At 44.4% G+C, this 20,967-nt stretch overlaps 1 protein-coding gene across 1 annotated transcript in view; it reads left to right on the top strand.

Annotated features, from left to right (window-relative positions):
* Positions 1 to 2,139: 2,139 nt before the first annotated feature.
* Positions 2,140 to 20,967, top strand: part of LOC136872222 (venom dipeptidyl peptidase 4) — a 226,349-nt gene continuing 207,521 nt past the window's right edge. Inside the window, exons 1-2 of the mRNA XM_067146050.2 lie at positions 2,140 to 2,285; positions 18,566 to 18,648. Of these exons, the coding sequence (XP_067002151.2) occupies positions 18,637 to 18,648 (12 nt within the window). The 5' untranslated portion in view covers positions 2,140 to 2,285; positions 18,566 to 18,636. The remainder of the gene's footprint in view (positions 2,286 to 18,565; positions 18,649 to 20,967) is intronic.

Genomic DNA, 20,967 nt, shown 5'->3' with positions numbered 1-20,967 from the left:
GTCGGAATACCCGGGTTCATATTAATAAGTTTTTGAGACTCCCTTTCATTAAGGAGGAAAGAAGATTGTTTAAGAAGTTTCTTTAAGTTTCTCTGAATGATATTCGTCGGGTCTTTTTGTTTATAATTTGAATGAATTCTCTGCGAAAAAGGTTTCGCTTTTCTGTATGTATGATTCTTTATTCATAATGACCGTCGCATTCCCCTTGTCCGCTTTAGTCACAATCAAACCATTCTCCTTAACCCTTTCGATCACGAATTATTTACACTGGAGAAAAAAATATTTTTCTGTTTTAGGGGTGTGTACAAGTTAACAGAAGTCTGTATACAAAAAAGTCATAATTTCATTTTGGTTATTTTTGAAAATACAGCATGTGTACAAATTAGACAAAGTTATTCAATGGTAAATATACTATCAGTTCTTTCATATACACAGTGAATGCATTGTTATTGGTAAAACGTGTGTTTCTTACAGTAAACTTCTAGAATTCTGCACTGAATGAAAATGTAAACAATACATTTTAATATTGTTTGTCTAATAATGTGTATATTTGGCAATACACACAAGAAATTACTGCAATAATTCAACTACAATGAATACAAAAATTTGTCATTGAAATTGGCGAGAGTAAATCTCCTTGAATGCACATTATTCAGTCATGCCACTAACACATAGAAAAATCCATTTACTCAGAGTTCCTTAGTTTTTGTGATGGAAATTGGTGAAGCAGTTCCTTTCCTTGTTGAGACAAAGATAGATGTTGCATTTCTGGCAGCACCAACGTGACTTCCCTCTGCAGTCTGTGTTCTTGCATCTACCGGGTAATGTTTCATCACTGTGGACTGGCATGTGGTCTACATTATCATAACGAACTTCCTCTGAGGGACGAACTTCTACACCTTGCAGTTTAGTTGTTGAGGACTCAATATTGTAACTGCCTGTACCAGGACGACCCCAATTTTTTCCCACTCTATTTTTTGCTTGCTTCACCAGGGCTTCTGCAGTTTCAGACGAAAATGGAGAAGGTCTAATGTTTGTTTCATAGGAAGTCTGAATCTTGTATCATCTGCTTGATATTCCAGCCAGCTATTGGCGATATCCATATCTATACCATGAAATGTCATCTTGAGAGTCCATTTCCTAGTCTTGATGCAGATTCTATAAAGGCTTATAAGGAAGTCTAACTTGTCAACTCCACCTCAACTGGGACGCCATTTTCCTCAGGTGTTGGAGTTTCACCATCACCTTCATCACGTATTTCATCTAACGTATCACCTCCTGGAAAAATACAATAATTGAGTACATGAGGCCTACTATTATTTCAAGGCAAAAACCACCACCACCACCAACAACAACAATAGTGAGTAATGTTAAACGTACCTGGAGCTGGCAACTGGTCAAATAATTCATCTCGTTCCTCTTCATCACTATCACAACCCTCTATATCGGAAACATCTCCATTATCCACAAGCTTCAGTATTGCATCAGCTGAGAGAACTTGAGGTGGAGTGGTCGATGTAGGACGGGCAAGGAGGTGAGTGACTGGAATGGCACATAGTTCACATTTTAACGGCATTTTATTCTTCAGTTCATTCATATTTTCTTTTTCTTTTTTAGGCCCCTATTGTCAACACACAATCAGGTTCAACTAGCATCAGTATAACTCCACATCCTAATCAAGAAATCTATTATAATGTGGCATCACCACAACACTGTTTTATGTACAATATGCACATAATTTTATTTGCATAGCCACTTACGGTGTTTTATAAATGACAATTCGTTGTTTTGAACTACAGTTTTAACATATGATTTTAATTGGACTTCATGCTTCATATCATGTTCACACTGCACCATTTTAACATTGAAGATTGACAAGACGCTATCACGCCGCGTCACAGGATACAAAGACTTTGCATTCACTTATTTTAATGTGTCCTCGCCTTATTTTTGATGTTATGTATTTGTGACTGAAGATGTCCTATAAGAGGACGAAACATGTTTCACGAGTGCAATTTAATGTAGTCTTTGTAATAAAGACAATTACAGTATTGTAAAGGTGGAATTATAAAATCTAAATTCTAAGTTCCTTCTTCATGTTATTAATTATCATTTATTATATCTTGTATTTTAGGTACTGTGTTTCATCGTCGCAACGCTTGGTGTTTTACTGGGTAGCAACAAAGCGTTTGCCAATGACGAAACAGAAGGCAAAACTTTCCAACTTCGAGACGTGCTCAGCGATAAGTTTTCATCTCGTTCCTTCGAAGGCAGGTGGATATCTGGTAAGTAAGTTAATCTTTGTCGTGTTACTTACTAGTGTTGGCTTCTGAATGCATGATTCGAAGCAGTGTACCGATTCATTCAAGTGTCCGAAACACTCGTGAACGAGCACGGCTCAGTGAGACACAAAATACACACGGCTCCTTATTGACACACTGGACACTGGCGGAGAGCCGAGCTTCCGCTGCAGCGAGACGTACAGTGAGCCATGGTACACTGAAAGAATCGTATGATATAATGGACTCTCGAGCTCAGCTCATTTGAAAATAATACCCACTTGCATTCACTGTCCTCTTCTTACAGGGAGGTTTAAATAATAGATGGATTTATTTGCAGTGTTAAAAAGGTAGTCAAAACATAATTCTGAAGTAGCTGGTAAGTAGGTAGGCTATTAGGTTATACTATTTAATAGTTTAATGAATCTTAGAATTATAACTTAGTTGACATTTGACAATTAAAATCGACTCTAGCCTGCCCTATGACTATGAGTCATGGTCATGACCACTCAAAAATACCTGTTTTACATTGGGGAGAACGGCTCAGTAATCTCTCAGTTCATATGTCACATCGTTGCACAAGACTTCAATCATATGTGGACAGTATGTGAGCCGACGGACGCAATAACTTAACCAACAGTATGTTGAATCAGAAAATCAGTGGGCTATTTTTTACATTCACGGGTACCCTATAAAATATATGACGATAAAAAAATCTTCACCTGATAGAATAATACATATTTTCAACCACGATACTCCCACGTGGCGCGTCCCAGGTGGCGGATAGGGACATCCTAACCGGCTTGCCGGCGGAGTTCAGGGAAATAAAATCCCTCTCCCGGACCAAACACACACACCTCTGTGGGTGGGGGAGGCAGACGAACAATTCACCCATAGTATCCCCTGCGTGTCGTAAGAGGCGACTAAAAGGGGCGACCAAGGGATGATCCAATTAGAAACATAAAACTACTTGTAATTAGTACCATCACGCAGGGAACATCATGGGTTGCATTTACTTGCGCGTAGTACCACTCTGTTAGGTACGCAATAGGTTTCTGATTAGTAGCGACAGTTTGTGAATCAGGATGGGGGTCCTACAGTACCTGTTATTCGTACGCCTACATGAGATGAGCGACACCATGGTTCTGCCTTACATATGCTCTGTTCCCACTATGTGAGGAATTCCACGGGATAGTACGGGTCCGTGTGGTTAGTCCATTATGTGAGGAACGCCATGGGTTTACGTTGCCTTTATAGGTTTGCGTTGCCTGCAAACAGCGCCGCAATGTGCCGAACACCATAGATCTGTGTTACAAATGCGCATTACACTACCTGTGAATAGTACCATAGTGTGTGGAATACCGCGAGTCTCCGCTACTTTTGATTAGTACCGCAACATTACACAGAGCATGGTTCTACTTTCCTAGCGATAAATACCATTATGAGGGGCTGACGACCTGGATTTTGGACCCGTTTCGACTAAAGGCATAATCAATTCAGCACCGTGCTATAGAAGCAGTCCGTTTGTCGGTAATACGATTGTTTTGTGCCAGCTTCTGTGCATGTGAGGCACTGTGGATAGGATCCACTGATCGTTTTAAATTCATCTCCATCCATTCTTTCTTCGTCCTCACCCCCTGCGGGTGGGGGCGGCACATGTAGAATACACCCGCGGTATCCCCTGCCTGTCGTAAGAGGCGACAAAAAGGGGCGACCTTGGCGCGGACATGGATTGCGGTTTGGTATAATGTGTTGCACCTCCTGTGGATGGGAGAGGCCGAATACATCCATAGGTAATCCCTGCCCGTTGTAGAAGGCGACTTAAAAGGGTCATGTGGCCATGGTCACCTCTTTACTTTTTATTATCTGTACGAGGGTCAGATGTAGACCATTCCAAATTTTGATGTGCGTGCTGCCCGCAGATGGGCCCCTTACGGGTGCGATTACGCCCAAAAGGCCGCAACTGCCCACCCAGAACCATTGCGGGTGGGAGCGCCATGTACCTTGGCAGTAGTATCCGCCTGACAACACAGGTCCCCGCCCAGGCGAATGCCAGAAGGACATATTAAAATTAATTACTTTTATTTTTTTCTCTGTATTTAGTGCTCTGTACACGCTATGGGGTACATGTTATTGCGGGTGACTGGAGGAAGGGAGTCCTAGTGCTCATTGCCTCAGTCCACGAACCTACTACGATGGCGTAGCAGGGGGAGAGGTGATACTCCCACGTGGCGCGTCTCAGGTGGCGGATAGGGGGATCCTAACCGGCTTGCCGGCGGACTTGAGGGAAATAAAATACAAAAGGGGCGACCTTGGCGCGGACATGGATTGCGGTTTGTTATAATGTGATAGACCTCCTGTGGATGGGAGAGGCTGAATACATCAATAGGTAATCCCTGCCTGTCGTAGAAGGCGACTTAAAGGGTCATGTGGCCATGGTCCCCTCTTTATCTTTTATTATTTTTCCGAGGGTCAGATGTAGACCATTCTAAATTTTGATGTGCGTGCTGCTCGGCGATGGAGCTCCTATGTGTGCGACTACGCTCGAAAGCCCGTGCCAGCAACCACCCAGGACGCGGCGGGTGGGAGTGTCATGTACCCGGGCAGTGGTATCCGCCTGACAACGCAGGTCCCCGCACAGCCGAATGCCAGAAGGACATATTATTATTAATTATTTTTATTTATTTTGTCTATATTTAGTGCTCTGTACACGCTATGGGGTACATGCTATTGCGGGTGACTGAAGGAAGGGAATCTTCGTGCTCATTGCCTCAGTCATCCCGTATTAGGCATCGTCCAACATCGGACCCCGGGCAGTACCTGCTATGACCAGGTGGGTATTGCCTTGGCTGCTTGGTTCGGCTACAGAGACCCCTGATCGGAGTGGGTGGCATTCGGGGAGGAAGCTATCGGGCATGGCTTCCAAACGAAGTCGGCTCTCTCAAGGTGGTCCCCCACCTAAGTCTTTAACTTTTGCTTCCCTGAGAGGTTCAACTCCCTGGGAACATGCGCAGCGTGAAGGAATGGGATCCAGCTTCCCTAGGTTTCTGGTCGCTACCAGAACCGATGGGCACGATTTTAAGCTGGTGAAGTCGATCCTGTTTAGTAGGCACATCGAAGGCGTCTACGGCGAACTGGAGGAACTTAAAAAAATGCGCAACGGTAATTTGCTTCTAAAGACTCGTACAGCACTGTAAGCTGATCAGTTGCTTAAGTGCGAGCACTTTGGCGAAATCCCCGTCAAAGTGGAGGAGCGTAAGTCCTTGAACCTGGTCATCTTTCACAGCGACCTTATTTTGAACACTGACGACGAGTTGATGGAAGACATGAAGAACCGTGGCGTGACACACGTCCGGCGCATTACGCGCAAGGTCAACGGTGAAGACGTTGCCACTGGTGCCTTCATTGTCTCTTTCAAGTTGTCAGTGTTACCAGAGAAAGTCAAGGTAACAACTTATCGTTGCGATGTGAGGCCATACATCCCGCCTCCTATGCGTTGCTATCAATGCCAGCGATTCGGACATACGGTATGGTATCTCGCTGTTCGAATCAGGCTGTATGTGGTACATGTGGACGAGTAGCTCACGGCGCGGAGGAATGCACAACTCCATACAAGTGCACTAACTGCTCCGGTTTTCATTCTCCTCGGGATCGGAATTGTCCGACATACCTGAGTGAGAAGAAGATCCAGGAGATCAAGACCCTGGATGGTCTTTCCTACCAGGAAGCGCGCCGTAAGTTTAATTCTGCGAATACCCCTGCCCGTACACTCGACTATGGCTTGATAGCTCAGAGTCTTCCAGGTTCGTCATTTTCAACCTCGACACCTGTCCAGACCGCTGCACCCAAGGCGACTGTTGCTGCTCCCAGCAACGTCGCAAATAGTCAAAGCTCGAAGGGGGGGACCACCCCACCTTCGACCAACCAAGACTAAGTCTCCCCCCCCTCTAGGAGGTCGACGAAAGTCGTGCCCCAGCCGGCGGAGGCGGCATCGTTGACCAGGGCTGGGAAACCAACTCCCAGCCCGTCTAAACTAGAAAAGAAAAAGGGGAAGAAGAGCGCACGTCCTGAGCGCTCTCGGACTTCCCCTGTGAAGGAGAAGTCATGCCCCCCATCTGGGGGGTATGAGTCTGCGCCAGGGGGCACTCCTGCTCCCAAACCTGCGCGCTCTCCTCGTAGAGGACCCCTTCGCGCTTGAAAAGTGTCGAAGTTCTGGGCGGCACCCCTGCCATCTTTTGATGACGAGATGGATGTCGCGCTGTCCTCTACATCTACGGATGTAGAAGTAGATAGTGTTTAGGCTGACGAGCATTTTGTCGCTCATAACCTAACACTCCATTTATAGTCCACACTATGGCACTGGTACAGTGGAATTGTAACGGTTATGACAGGCATCTTGCTGCGTTACGTCAGCTCATTAGGGAGTACGCAGCGAGTATAGTCTGTATTCAGGAGACCAGCTTCAGACCTGGTCATCTAACGGTCTTGAGAAATTTCAGACTATACTCGACAGAACTGTACTATGCTCACCGGGTTTCCGGTGGTGTTGGCATTTTTGTACGTTCTGATACCTACAGCGAAGAGGTTCCATTAAGAACCCCACTCGAGGCTGTAGCTGTTAGCGTTCCGCTGCCTGTCATAGCAACAGTGTGTAATGTTTATTTTCCACCAAGCTAGCATCTGAACAGAAATGATTTTAACGCCCATATGGGGCCCTGAGACGCCTTGCCCCCGGGGAAGAGAGCTGTAAACACTACTAACAGAGCTGGATTTATGTATTTTGAATACAGGGGAACCAACTCACTTTAGTGTACGTTACGGCACATATTCTCGCATAGACGTAAGTCTATGCAGCCGAACGTTGATTCCACTCCTTCGGTGGAATGCACACGATGATCTCTGTGACAGTGACCATTTTCCCATCATTCTTACTTTGATGAACCAAAAATCCGTCGAGGCTCCCCCTCGATGGATTTTGAAACATGCTGATTGGCCAAAGTACACATCACTAGCTGCCTTTAACGATGATATCAGGCGGACCGTCGGCGAGGAAATACTTTACGTCACCCAAGTTATTCTTGCTGCTGCTGAGGAGCCCATTCCGTTTTTCTCGGTGACTTCTCGCCGAAAACTCGTTCCTTGGTGAACGATGAAATAGCAGCAGCCATCAAAGAACGCCGCCGCGCTCATAAGCGTTACCGTAGACAGCCTACTCTGGCTAACTTGGTAACATTTAAGAAACTAAGCGCTACGGCGCGAGTTCTTATTCGACAAAGTAAGAACGCTTCATGGAAGTATTATGTGTCGTCTATGACGTCACATACTCCAGCATCTCAAGTGTGGACTAAGGTTCGACGGATTTCGGGTATCCAAGGATCATCTGCTGTACCGGGAATTTCCATTTCAGGCAGTGTCGCCACTGACCCTCTCACGATTGCTGACCATCTAGCTAGTCATTTCGCGGATGTATCTGGCTCCGGGAATTACCATCCTGATTTCCTCGCTCTGAAGCGGAAGGCAGAACTTCTTCACGTTAGTTTTGCCACCCAAGCTTCAGAGGACTACAACGTGCCCTTTACGGATTGGGAACTCCGCAGCGCCTTAGCGCTTTGCAAGGACACGTCTCCTGGACCGGACAACATCCATAACCAGATGTTGAAACACCTTAGTGATGATAGTTTACTATATCTCCTTCGTGTGTTCAACCGAATCTGGACAGAGGGTGATTTTCCGTCTCAGTGGCGAGAGGGCATAGTCATTCCTGTCCTCAAGCCTGACAAAGATCCTAAGTATGCAGGAAGTTACAGACCGATTTGTCTTACAAATTGCCTGTGTAAGCTATTTGAGAGGATGGTAAATCGCAGTCTCGTGTGGTGTCTGGAAAAACAAGGACTCTTGTCCGAATACCAATGTGGATTTCGAGCCGCTCGATCCACCACAGACCACTTGGTACGCCTGGAGAGCTCTATCCAGGATGCGTTTCTCCGCAAACAGCACTTGGTAGCTGTCTTCTTTGACTTGGAGAAGGCCTACGACACCACCTGGTGATGTGGCATCCTTTCAGTCCTGCATCAATGGAGATTCCGAGGTAACTTGCCGGTATTTATTGCGAATTTTTTGTCCCCCCGGCTATTCCGTGTCCGAGTAGGGAGGGCATATTCGCAATACCACGTTCAAGAAAATGGAGTCCCACAGGGATCGGTTCTCAGTGTCACTCTGTTGGCGATTGCCATAAACGGTATTGTCGCTGCTGCTGGTCCAGCCGTAATACCGTCCCTATATGTGGATGATTTTGCTCTGCACTATAGCTCGTGCAGTATGACAGTCGCAGAGCGACAGTTACAGCAAGCTATTAGGAGGGTGGAGCAGTGGACCTTAGAACGTGGCTTTCGTTTTTCCACCACAAAGACCTGTGTTGTCCACTTTTGTCGCCAACGTTCTCTTCACCCTCCTCCTGAACTTTATTTAGGAAATGTATCTATCCCTGTAGTTGACACTTACCGATTTCTTGGGATCCTTTTTGATAATAAATTATCGTAGGAGCCACATGTGCGGCAGTTAAAAGTGCAATGCACTAAGAAACTTAATATCGTGAAGTTTCTTAGCAGCACTTCTTGGGTGGCTGACCGCTCGCTGCTCCTACGATTCTATAGGGGACATATTTTATCTCGGCTAGACTACGGCAGTGCAGCATATGGCTCAGCAATGCCAAGCGTTCTTGCGAAGCTTAACAGCATCCACCACGGCGGGGTTAGGTTGGCGACGGGTGTTATTCGTACAAGCCCCATTGCCAGCCTCCTCGCTGAGTCTGGTGTACCGCCTTTACACCTGAGGCGCCAGCTTTTTCTACTTATGTATGCTGCAAATTTGCGACAGATGCCACTTCATCCAAGCTATCCTTGCGTGTTCAACCATGGCAACCGTTTGTTGTACGCTGCTTGTCCTCGTGCGACGCGGCCGGTCAGGATACGCTTGTATAGCAGTTATGAATTGTTTGACGTACCTTCGATTCCTTGCCTTGTCAGATAACCAAGTGGGGTACCTCCGTGGGTTGTACGACGACCTGAAATCTTCCTGGATTTGCACACTGGCCCGAAAGGAGACACGGACCCTTCGATTTATCGGAGGCTCTTCCTGTCCGTTGTTGGCCGCTATCCAGGTTCCGTCATCGTCTACACGGATGGTTCAAGGACAGAAATGAAGGTGGGCTTTGCGTTCGTTGTCGATAATGATAGCTTCCTTTTTGCTCTCCCGGAAACCTGTAGTGTGTACACAGCAGAGCTTTATGCTATCTGTAGAGCTCTGCGGTACGCACTGTACAATGAGCGCCGACACTTTCTTGTGTGTACCGACTCCTTGAGTTCGCTCCAGTCTATTGATACCTGTTTCCCTCGGCACCCTCTGGTGCAGCGGATCAGGACCTGCTGGCCGGGTGTTCGGATGCCGGCACCAGAATCATGTTTGTTTGGCTTCTCAGCCACATGGGCATCGAGGGAAACGAGTTAGCAGATCAGGCTGCCAAGGAGGCAGTTACACTGCCCCCGTTGCCTTTCAAGGTTCCAGCAAGTTATATTCGCTCTCAGCTGAGACATCTGGTTATGTCTCATTGGGAGATGGAGTGGCAGGCCATTCCACTTCCCAATAAGCTGAGAGCGATAAAAGGAACAACGAAGGTATGGAGGACTTCCCTTCTGGCTTCGCGGAGGGAAGCCGTGGTATTATGTCGCCTTCGGATCGGCCACGGTATCTTGACGCTCTCCCATCTACTGAAAGGAGAACCCCCTTCGGTGTGTACCTGCGGCGACCGTCTTGCCTTCGTACACATCCTTACGGAGTGTGTGAACCTGGTCGATCTGCGCCGTAGTATTAACCTTCTGAGTACAATCTCCCTTATCTTGCGAGTTGACGAGCAGTCAGCGGACCTCGTCATCCGCTTTATGAGGGATAGCGGTCTGTTTTATCGTGTGTGATGATGTCCTTTGTCCTAGTGTTGTTTATGTCAGTTGCGCTTTTATCTCATTGACTTCATTTTAGTTTGTGTTGCGCATTTTAATGTGTTAGTTTAACCTCTAACGTAAATTATGTGTTAATATCTGTACTACTGGGCAATGCCTTATTCCTTCGATTTCCTGTATTTTCTCTTATTTTATTAGAAATTAAGGCATTGCGTATTAGATCCACTGTATGTTTTAATCTCATCCTCATTTCTCTTCATATCCATTTTTAAACTGTAGTCAGTGGATACTTTTTAAAATTTTAACTTCATATCTCCTTTCGTTCATTTCGTTCCATTAGGGGCCGATGACCTTTGATGTTAGGCCCCTTAAAACAACAAGCATCATCATCATCATCATCTTTCAACTGGGCCGGTAGACTTGTAGTTTTGCAGATCTTCTGAAAAGTCAGATATGAAATAGTTATATTTTAATATTTCAGGCTGACAAAGTTTGAATGTTGGGTATTAAAGTTTTACACTAAAGTTACCTGGAGATATGACAGGGACATCTTTTCATTCTTTTTCAACGCAGCTACCCTGTGCTTCTGCATGTTGCTATAAATTAAAAAAGATATGTTATTTTAATGTACCTAATACAATAATAAATATTTAACAGTTTCATAAACCATTGTAAAAAATCCAGTATAATTTCCCATTTAAAGCTAATAATTTCAACTTTACTGGGTCACAGTAATCACTAGCCTCATTCATGTTGTCTACTTTCTCAACAAATACAGTAACTACCGGTACAGCAGCTGTAACAAAAGAGAAAAATTCACTGTCAGCAACAGTACACACATAACTTGGCTTTAAAATGTTATTATCAATTTGAAATATTTTAGTGAACTTACGCATTGCATCCGAATCAAAGATTCTGGGAAGACTCTCGCTGGAAAGGTGTATCATTTCTGGGACTTTGTCTAGAATTTGATTTTTTACAACTGTTCTAAAAGGCATCATGCATTGCCTCTCTGCAGCAGCACTTTTCCTTGTTTCCTTTTTCAAGGATTCGAATTTACTTCTTAGTTGTTTGGGAGTCCTCCTATTTGTGCTGCTGCTGTTGTATTCTTCTGAAATTCTGTATCCTATATTAATTCTTTATCCTGTATTAATGAAATGAAAGGAGGTTATATTTTTAAAAAAAATCTTATTACTAACAGAAAAAGTATATGGTACTCTATAAAAAAGCAGGATAACTGTTTGCCAATACTGTTCTACAACACTGTCTTGGAAGAAACGAAATAGCCTAATAATAACGAACAATAACGTCATTATAAATTGCAACAATAATTGAATACTGAAATTAATAATGAAGTTAGGGTAACGATTCTCCACCACATGAATTCCAGCAGGCTATTATTTTAGGCCTACTAGTGATAGCCGAATTTCCAAGTTGTTACATCTTACCGCAAGTGGTGGCACAGATTACGAAAACAGACTATTTTCGCAGCAACACGGTTCTTCTCTACTGTTTTTGAGACAAAACAACATATTTCATGTGGTAGGAATTATTTGACAAGAAACATAACCTGTATCTTACCTTTTTCTTCTATGTAACACCATCAGTCTTCTTATTTTCCTCCACGAACCTGCTACGCGTATCCCAGGTGGCGGATATGGGGGTCCTCACCGGCTTGCCGGCGAACTTGAGGGAAATAAGATACCTCTCGCGGACCAAACACACACCCCCCTGAGGGTGGGGGAGGCAGACGAATAATACACCCACGTCATCCCCTGCCTGTCGTGAGAGCCGACTAAAAGGGGCGACCAAGGGATGATTGTATTCGAACCATGAAACTACGTGTGATTAGTACCACCACGCGGAGAACACCAAGGGTCGCTTTTACTTGCGCGTAGTTAGGTACGAAATAGGTTTGTGAGGTGGTGGTTATTATTGTTTTAGGAGGAAGTACAACTTGGCAACCATCGTCAAATAGGTTTGTGATTAGTAGCACACGGGAGCACCGTGCGGTCTGCTTTTGCAGTACCTATGATTAGTGTTACCGTGTTTTGGTGGTAGTTATGCGTGAAAGAAGGTGCGGGGTGGTGAATAGGTCTCAAGCTACGAAAGTGAAATTAATTTAAAAATTTAACAAGGTTATATTTTCCTTTCAAAATAAAGAAATAACAAGCATGGCAGGTACAAAGTAACAAGTCAAAAGGGTAGTTACAATATTTACAGGGTTTGGGCTTCGCGCCCCGACTTCACATTGTTTGGGCAATCAGCCCAACCTTACTTCAAAATAAGTATTAACAGAGGGGCAGAAACCCCATTCATGCTCAAGAGCACTTGCTCCAAATTACACTGAAAAGCCTCCACGAGGCATACAACACTCAGTTTTCGAAAAGAGCCCCTCGCTCTCAACTTTAAGCCCTTCAAAGGCCACACCAAACTCCACCTTCAAGTTGTCCTCTACGGACCTAGACACAGGGGTAAAATACCCAACCTACTGAGGCCTATTAATTAAAACAAAAGGAAAATTACATGGCCTCTAAAATAACAATTTGGGAGGAGGCGAACTGCTCTCCTAATACATTCGTTTAAAACCTGATCGGGCTCTAGGCCGCTAATGCAAGGGCTAATCCCATACTACAGAGGTGACTTAGAGAAGACCAATTTACATTAACGAAGAATAGGTTGAGAAAAATAAGTTCACCTCAAAACAATATGATTGGGAGCTCGAGAGGGTTAAGCACTCTCTATCCCGATATGCAATTTAAAAGATGGAATAGATACAAGTTTCTTTACATTTTAAGGAAGGTTACATAATGGAAAAACTTCGGACCCGCCCCGAGAGTTAAACTGCTGAGCAAGCAAGAAAAGAAGTAATTAATCGGCCATTACCTGGTTGTTGACCGCCGCCGAAGAAAGAGGCGCTTCCCGCCCCCTGCTAGGTACTTTACACACTGAAAGATGGAACAGAAGTGGCCCAGAGACCCAAAAATCAGCAGTTTATATACTCTCGGGGAAGGTTCTAGGCGTTAGGGGAATGAGAACACCCGCCCACAATCACTTTATTGGATAAATAAATAAATAATAATAATAATCGTATGGCCTCAGCTACCGTGTGCAGACATTTCAATTTGACGCCATCTGGCTGTCTGCTCGTCAATTTCGACGTTCCGTTTTACTCTAGGCCCCCACTAGATGGCAGACCGAGTAAACCGAAACTATCTTGGGCGTCTATGGCTGAGATTTAATTAATTTTGTCGGGTAAACACCAAATGTGTCACCAGAGATCTTTTACATGCCGACATCGTACGACATGGAGTGTCGAATGGACTTTTTTCCGCCCTTCAAAAATCCGACTACCTCTGCCGGGTTTGAACCCGCTATCTTGGGATCCGGAGGCCGACACTCTACCGCTGATCCACAGAGGCAGCTAACTTTATTGGAGAAAAGGAGAAACCCCTACACCAGATGAAGAAGAAACACATTATTGGTGGAAAATTAAGTTAAGAAATTCGGGATTGGCTAGATTTAAAACAAGGGGAAAGAAAGGGTTAATATTGCCAACTTAACCAATGACTGAAAGAAATTTAGCAAAGAACAAACTTTTGAAATTACATTTTCTCCAAAAAAACAGTTCTTTCACTTCCCACCAGGGTGCACTATTGTTGATCTTCAGTAGTGTCCTCTAGAAGAGAAAGTTCACACTTCTTACTTCAAGCAAAACAAAAACACATCAAAAATGACACAGTTCTAAAACTCCAAAATTTTCCAGGTAGTGACATCTTCTGAGAAAGTAGAAAATTAATACCGTCAATAAAGTTCAGACTTCCTCCAGCAGAGGAGTTCCAACTGGCGCACATTTTGAATTAGCGGCGTGGAGGTGTACCGCCCGGTACAATTAGTACCACCATATGACCAGGACCATGGGATGGTACCTACCATGGTTCTGCCTTGCCTTTGATTAGTACCCACTATATGAGGAACACCACGGGATAGGGGAAGGTCCCTGTGGTTAGTACTCTTATGTGATGAACACCATAGGGTTGAGTTGCCTGTAAATGGCGCCGCAATGTGAGAAAAACCATAGGTCTGTATTATATGTCGAATTTCATAACCTGTGAGTAGTACCATAATGTGTGGAATACCGCGAGTTTCTGCTACTTTTGATTAGTACCGCAACAGTACAGATACCATGGTTCTGCATTACTAGCGATAAGTATCATTCTCAGGGGCCTTTGACCTGTATTTTGGACCCATTTAGACGCCATGCATCCTCGATTCAGGATTGTGCTTTGGAAGTTGTTCCTTGGTCAGTAATACTATTAACTATGATAGTTTTTTGAATCGGATCCACTGATTGTTTTAAATTCATGTTCATTCATTCATTCATTCATTCATTCATTCTTCATGACATTTTTTATTTTGGTCAGTGAATGATTTTGAACTTTTACTTCGTCGTTTCATTTCGTACTATTGGGGGCCGATGACCTTGATGTTAGGCCCCTCTAAACAACAAGAATCATCATCTTATTTTTCACAATATGTTTATATCTGCCTACACATTCAACTAACTTGAATGTTTCTTCCTGAGTATAGTTTTCCGTTCTTCTTCTCTTCCATATTCTAATAATAATAATATTCTCCTCGTGAAATAGATTAACTTCAGAAGAAACGGCGGTAAACACACAAAAACACGCGGGAACAGATACACCACCGCACGAAATGTCACTACATTTTCAGTAAATTCATTGTCAACGCAATAAAAATGTTACTACATCTCCTGCATAGCAATACCGCAGTTAAAATCCGTTGGTAGTACGCAAAAAAAAGTTAATTTCCAGTTTGCAAAATTGCAGCCTACCTAACTGTATGTTTATCTGGCTGTCGTGGTACATGCCCGTAGTCTTCTTTCTCTTCGGCGACCTTGACTTCGTGACTTCATCAGCTGTTTTCGAGGTCGAAGCAAGAACAGTGTGCAGATCAGTTGGTAAGCCTGATTTGGAAGCAGGAACCTGAAATAGAATAAATAAAGGTGTGTAGGCCTATTGCATGCCGACAAATTTAACTTATGTAATAAAGGGACTATTGTAAGATTTCTTAACTTACTTGTTCAATACAGATACTTTCTACAACCTCAGGATGGGCTGGTATCTCGTCCAACACTATCAAATGTTGTTGCTCCTGTGCTGCAACAGCTTGTGACTCAGTAGAGATAGAGACGGAAATAAACTCATTGCCGCCGTGCAACTCTCAAACAAAACAGCAAAGGCCTACATCTCAACAGGAACTTTCGTTGAAGTGTAACAGCAAAATTATTTCGGTTTGAAAGGCAGGCGATACCATTATTTACGTCTCTATGGTAGCACGTTACACAGTAAAATGCAGCTCACCTGACATAACCTCAGGATGAAAATTGACGTCTTCGTCGTCATATTGATTGGCTAGGGGAAAAAATTGGGCCTGCAGGGCAGCTATCAATTTCTATCCCATCTCATCCACTGTTGGTTTATTAAAAGTACCACCTCCCGTCATGTTCAGTTGCATCTTTAAAAAATGCTTTAGGTTAATATTTGCGTTGTTTTTGATAACAAAATAACATTTTCATATTATTTTTATAACTTACCTTATCATGGGGGAAATGCTTTCTTCGTTTGCTTTTTTATATTCTCGTAGCATAACTTTAAAGTTTGCCAAGATCGATTAGGCCTATCTATGTCACGAGAATTGAAATCTGAAGGAACATTTTTCCACGCATCCTGCTTTTGCGCGGATATTATCGCATCCGTCACTTTTGACTCTATAGGCCAGAGTAAAGTGTAGCTTCTATCGAAGTCCCAGTCTCAATATGACAATATGGAAGCTGCTGGGGTATGGGTGGTGCTAAGTAATGATATTCAGAGCACGACTAGTGCATCTGAGTGTTATGAAAGTTGCTGCTCATAGGGTCAGTCGTGCTGCAATAGTACTTTCTGACCTAGTGAAGAAAGCAATGGCAAACTACCTCACTCCTCATCTTGCCTAGTATGCCTCATTTTGGTGCTGTCATTGGTTTTGGGGATTTTCTTATAACCGCATAACCTATGGTGGTGCTATTTGAGGATCCAACCAGCCTCTGGGCTGATGACCTAACAGACAGACAGACAATATGTTTATATTTCCCCAAAACTATTTCCACTAGGAAATGCTTATCCTCTTTGGAAAAATTTGGAGGACGTTCCTTTTTCTGCTTACGCCCTGCGGGTGGGGGACGCACATGTAGAATACACCCGCGGTATCCCATGCCTGTCGTAAGGGGCAACTAAAAGTGGCCTAAGGGGCTCTCAACTTGGGAGCGTGGGTTGGCGACCACGGGACCCTTAGCTGAGTCTTGGCATTGCTTCCACTTACTTGTGCCAGGCTCCTCACTTTCGTCGATCCTTCCGACCCCCCTTGGTCAACTCTTGTTCTTTTCCGACCCCGACGGTATTTGAGCATTCTAGGCCTAGGGAGTCTTTCATTTTCACGCCCTTCGTGGCCCTTGCCTTTCTTCGTTCGTTGCTTAATCTTTCGAAGTGACGGATCCCTTCTTGCTTCTTCTTTTTTCTCTACCTCTACCCCATGTGGGTGGGAGACGCCGACTAAAAGTACACCCACGGTATCTCCTGCCTGTTGTGACAGGTGACTAAAATGGGCGACCGAGGGATGATTGTCTCAGAACCATGAAACTACATTTAATTAGTACCATCACGGGGGGAACACTATGGGTCGCCTTTACTTGCGAATAGTGCCACTATGTTAGGTACAAAATAGGTTTGTGATTAGTAGCAGCAAAGAGGCTGGTCTGTCGGTTTCCAGCACCCGTGAGTCGTACCCATGCGAGCAACACCACGGATCTGAGCGCTGCCTGTGAGTTGTACCACTATATGAGCGACACCGTGGGTCTACGTTGCCTGTGATTGGTGCCCATTATGTGAGGAACACCACGGGAATACCGGCGCCCGTGATTAGTACACTTAGATGAGGAACCTCATCGGTTTGCGTTGGCTGTGAGAGGCGCCATTGTGTGAGAAACACCATTGGTCTGCATTACCTCTACGAGGTACAATACTTGTGAGTCGTACTATCATGTTCGGAACACAGTGAGTTTACGCTACCTTTGATTAGTACTGCAACTTGAGAAATACCATGGTTTTCCTTTACTAGCGATAAGTGCCATTATGCTTGATCATTGACATAGATGGCCCATTTAGACAAGCATCATCGATTCAGGATTGGGCTTTGGAAGCTGTCCCTTGGTCAGTAATATTGTTTCTGGAAATGTAAGGCATGGCGCGTCTTATCCACTGATTATTTTAAGTTCATATTCATCAGTTCATTCCTCATCATCACGTTTTGAATTCCGGTCAGTGGATGAATTTTTATTATTTATAAATTGCAATCGCATTTCGACTCATTTTGTACCATAGGGGCCGATGACCTAGATATTAATCCCCTTTAAACAACACGCATCATCATTACGCTCTAGAGGCGCAATCGCGCATTTCCTAAAACCTGCAATACCACGAACCTACTATGATGGCGTAGCAGGGGGAGAGGTGATAATCCCACGTGGCGCGTCCCAGTTGGCGGGTAGGGGGTTCCTAACCGGCTTGCCGGCGGACTTGAGGGAAATAAAATACCTCTCGCGGACCAAACACACTACCCTCTGCGGGTGGGGGACGCACATGTAGAATACGCCCGTGGTGTCCCGTGCCTGTCGTAAGAGGCGACTAACAGGGCCCAAGGGGCTCTCAACTTGGGAGTGTGGATTGGCGACCACGGGGCCCTTTGCTGAGTTTTGGCATTGCTTCCATCCATTCATTCTTCATGACGTTTTGGTCAGTGGATGGTTTTGAGATTTTTGTTGTCATTTCGTATATCATGGCGTCCATCTCGTCTCATTAGGGCCAATGACCTGCGATGTTAGGCCCCTCAAAGAACAAGCATCATCATCTAAAACTTATTGTATTTTATTTATCGCGACTGACACCTTATCGTTAGCAAATGTAGAGAGAGGCTGTAATGTAAACGTCGGACCTTAGGGAGCCATATACTTTAAGGTCACTAGGTTCGGCCCTATCCAAACTTTAGGCTAAGGTTTAGTTTGGCTGAGGATGCTTACGACAGGTAAATCAAACATGTCCCAACTTCTAACACGAGTTGTAGTGTTTGTATCCTAAATATTAGGACATAAGTATTGGAAAGGTGGTGTATATTATTGTTCTTATTTTATTGTTTATAATGTCGTCATTATGTCATAGTTTCAGTTGTGGCTTAGTTTAGAGCTGTAAACGCAGTAAACCTCCCGTTTGATTTCAGATTCGGAGTTCGTCTACAAGAAGTATGGCTATGCGGTCCTGTACGATGTTATCGGGGGCAATGAATCAAGAATGGTGAATATGGTGAGTAGACATAGTTCATCATGCAATAGCGGAATTGTGTAAATTAGAAAGTAGAAATGATGCAAGTTTAGTACTTGTGGATGTACCGGGAGGTACACCTCTACTCCGCTCATTCAAAATCAGCGCCTTAAGAAACTCCTCTATCGAACAATAGTGGATTCTGATACCACATGAACTAAGAACTTCAATCAGACGATGTCACTACTAAAATACTAAGTAATTTTGTTATTGTGGAGTTTCCCATACTGACTGAGTCTCTCCTTGTTTTGTTCTGCTATACATCAAGAGGTTTGGACATTTTTCCACAGATGACACTACTAAAAACTTTGATCATCCACTCTGGTGCAAGGTGAAGGAACTTACAACTTGAAGTTTTGTTTTTCTAGGTTTTCATGACTGAAACTATATTAATGTATTTTTGCGTTGGCAACGTTTCCTTTTTCTTTCCGCCATTTTTGAATCTAGCCAATCGAAACTTCTTGTAATTAATTTTCAGCCTATCACAGGCTTCTTGTTCGATTTTGAGTGTAACGTTTGTGTTCAACCAATTAAATTGAGAGGATGTGGCCTGTTCAGTCTTGAATTCTCTCGAACCTTCCCTGAGGGTATGTAAGTTGCGGCTTTTAGGGTTTCCTTGCCAATTAATCGTCGTTTCAAGTGTGTGTGTGTTAAGGCAGGAAGCGGGCTGCGCCTCTTTCTTCAGCCAGCAGAACATCTGCAAGGTAATGACCACATAATTCCATCTTTCTTGCTGTATCCGCAAATTATTCCGAGGGGAGGGTCCCCACGAACCTGCTACGCAGGCGTAGCAGGGGGAGAGCTGATACTCCCACGTGGCGCGTCCCAGGTGGCGGATAGGGGGGGGTCCTAACCGGATTGCCGGCGGACTTGAGGGAAATCAAATACCTCTCGCGGACCAAACACACACCCCCTGTGGGTGGGGGAGGCAGACGAATAATTCACCCACGGCATCCCCTGCCTGTCGTAAGAGGCGACTACAAGGGGCGACCAAGGGATGAATGAATTAGAACCATGAAACTACTCTTGATTAGTACCATTATGCGGGGAACACCATGGTTGCATGTACTTGCGAGTAGTATCACTAACTTGGTACGAAATAGGTTTGTGATTCGTTGCAGTAAAAAGCCTGGCCGGGTGGATTCCCAGTACCCGTGCGTTGTACCAATGTGGGCAACACCACGGGTCTGGGCGTAGCCTGTGAGTTGTACCACTATATGAGCGACACCGTGGGTCTGCGTTGCCTGTGATTAGTACCCACTATGTGAGGAACACCACGGGAATACCGGCGCCCGTGATTAGTACACCTAGGTGAGGAAACTCACTTTTGTGGAACACCGTGAGTCTTCGCTACTTCTGATTAATACCCCAACATGACACATACCATGGTTCTATTTTACTCGCGACATGTACCATTCTGTGGGGCCTTAGACTTGGATTTTGCACCCCCTTTACACACCAAGCATCATTGTGCTTTATAAGTGTTTCCTTGGTCGGTAATAATGTTATTTTCGATCTCTATCGAGTCCGATCCACTGGTTTTTGTTTGTTTGTTTTGTGTTTTGTGTTTTGTTGTGTTCCTGTCCATCCATTCATTCTTCATGACATATTTTATTTTTATTTTGGTCAGTGGATGCCTTTGAAATTGTTGTTCTTTCATTTCGTACCATTAGGGGCCGATGACCTTCGATGTTAGGCCCCTTAAAACAACAAGCATCATCATCATCATCATAATCATCATCATCAGGGGAAGGTCCGACGCTTTACTATGTAACCTACGTTCTAAAATGTAACATTTCTTTCGGCTAATGCAAAAACTTCATAAAATCTTTAATTGTAAATCGGGGATAGGGTGTGAGTTACCCTCACGAGCTCCCCTTCGTCTTGGTTTTGAGGTGACTACGTTTTGTAACTGTTTTCCTTCTGTAATGTGTTAAAGTAATTTCCACGCGACCCTCCTCAGTAGTTTGTGTCTGCGTGATCCTCTCGCGGACCAAACACACACCTCCTGTGGGTGGGGGAGGCAGAAGAATAATACACCCACGGTATTCCCTGCCTGTCGTGAGAGGCTATTAAAAGGGCGGAGCAAGGGATGATTGTATAAGAACCGTGAAACTACATTTGATTAGTACCATCACGCGCGGAACACCGTGGGTCACTTTTACTTGCGAGTACTACCGCTCTGTTAGGTACTGAATAGTTATGTGATTCGTAACACTCAAGCGGGGTTCACTGTGGGTTTCCAAATTCGTGAGTCGTACCCATGTGAGCAACACCACGGGTCTGGGCGTTGCCTATGAG

This window comes from Anabrus simplex, chromosome 4 (genome assembly GCF_040414725.1).
Source record: "Anabrus simplex isolate iqAnaSimp1 chromosome 4, ASM4041472v1, whole genome shotgun sequence".
NCBI lineage: Eukaryota > Metazoa > Arthropoda > Insecta > Orthoptera > Tettigoniidae > Anabrus > Anabrus simplex.
The sequence above is the reverse complement of the archived record's forward strand: the minus strand, read 5'-3'. Positions and strand labels throughout refer to the sequence as shown.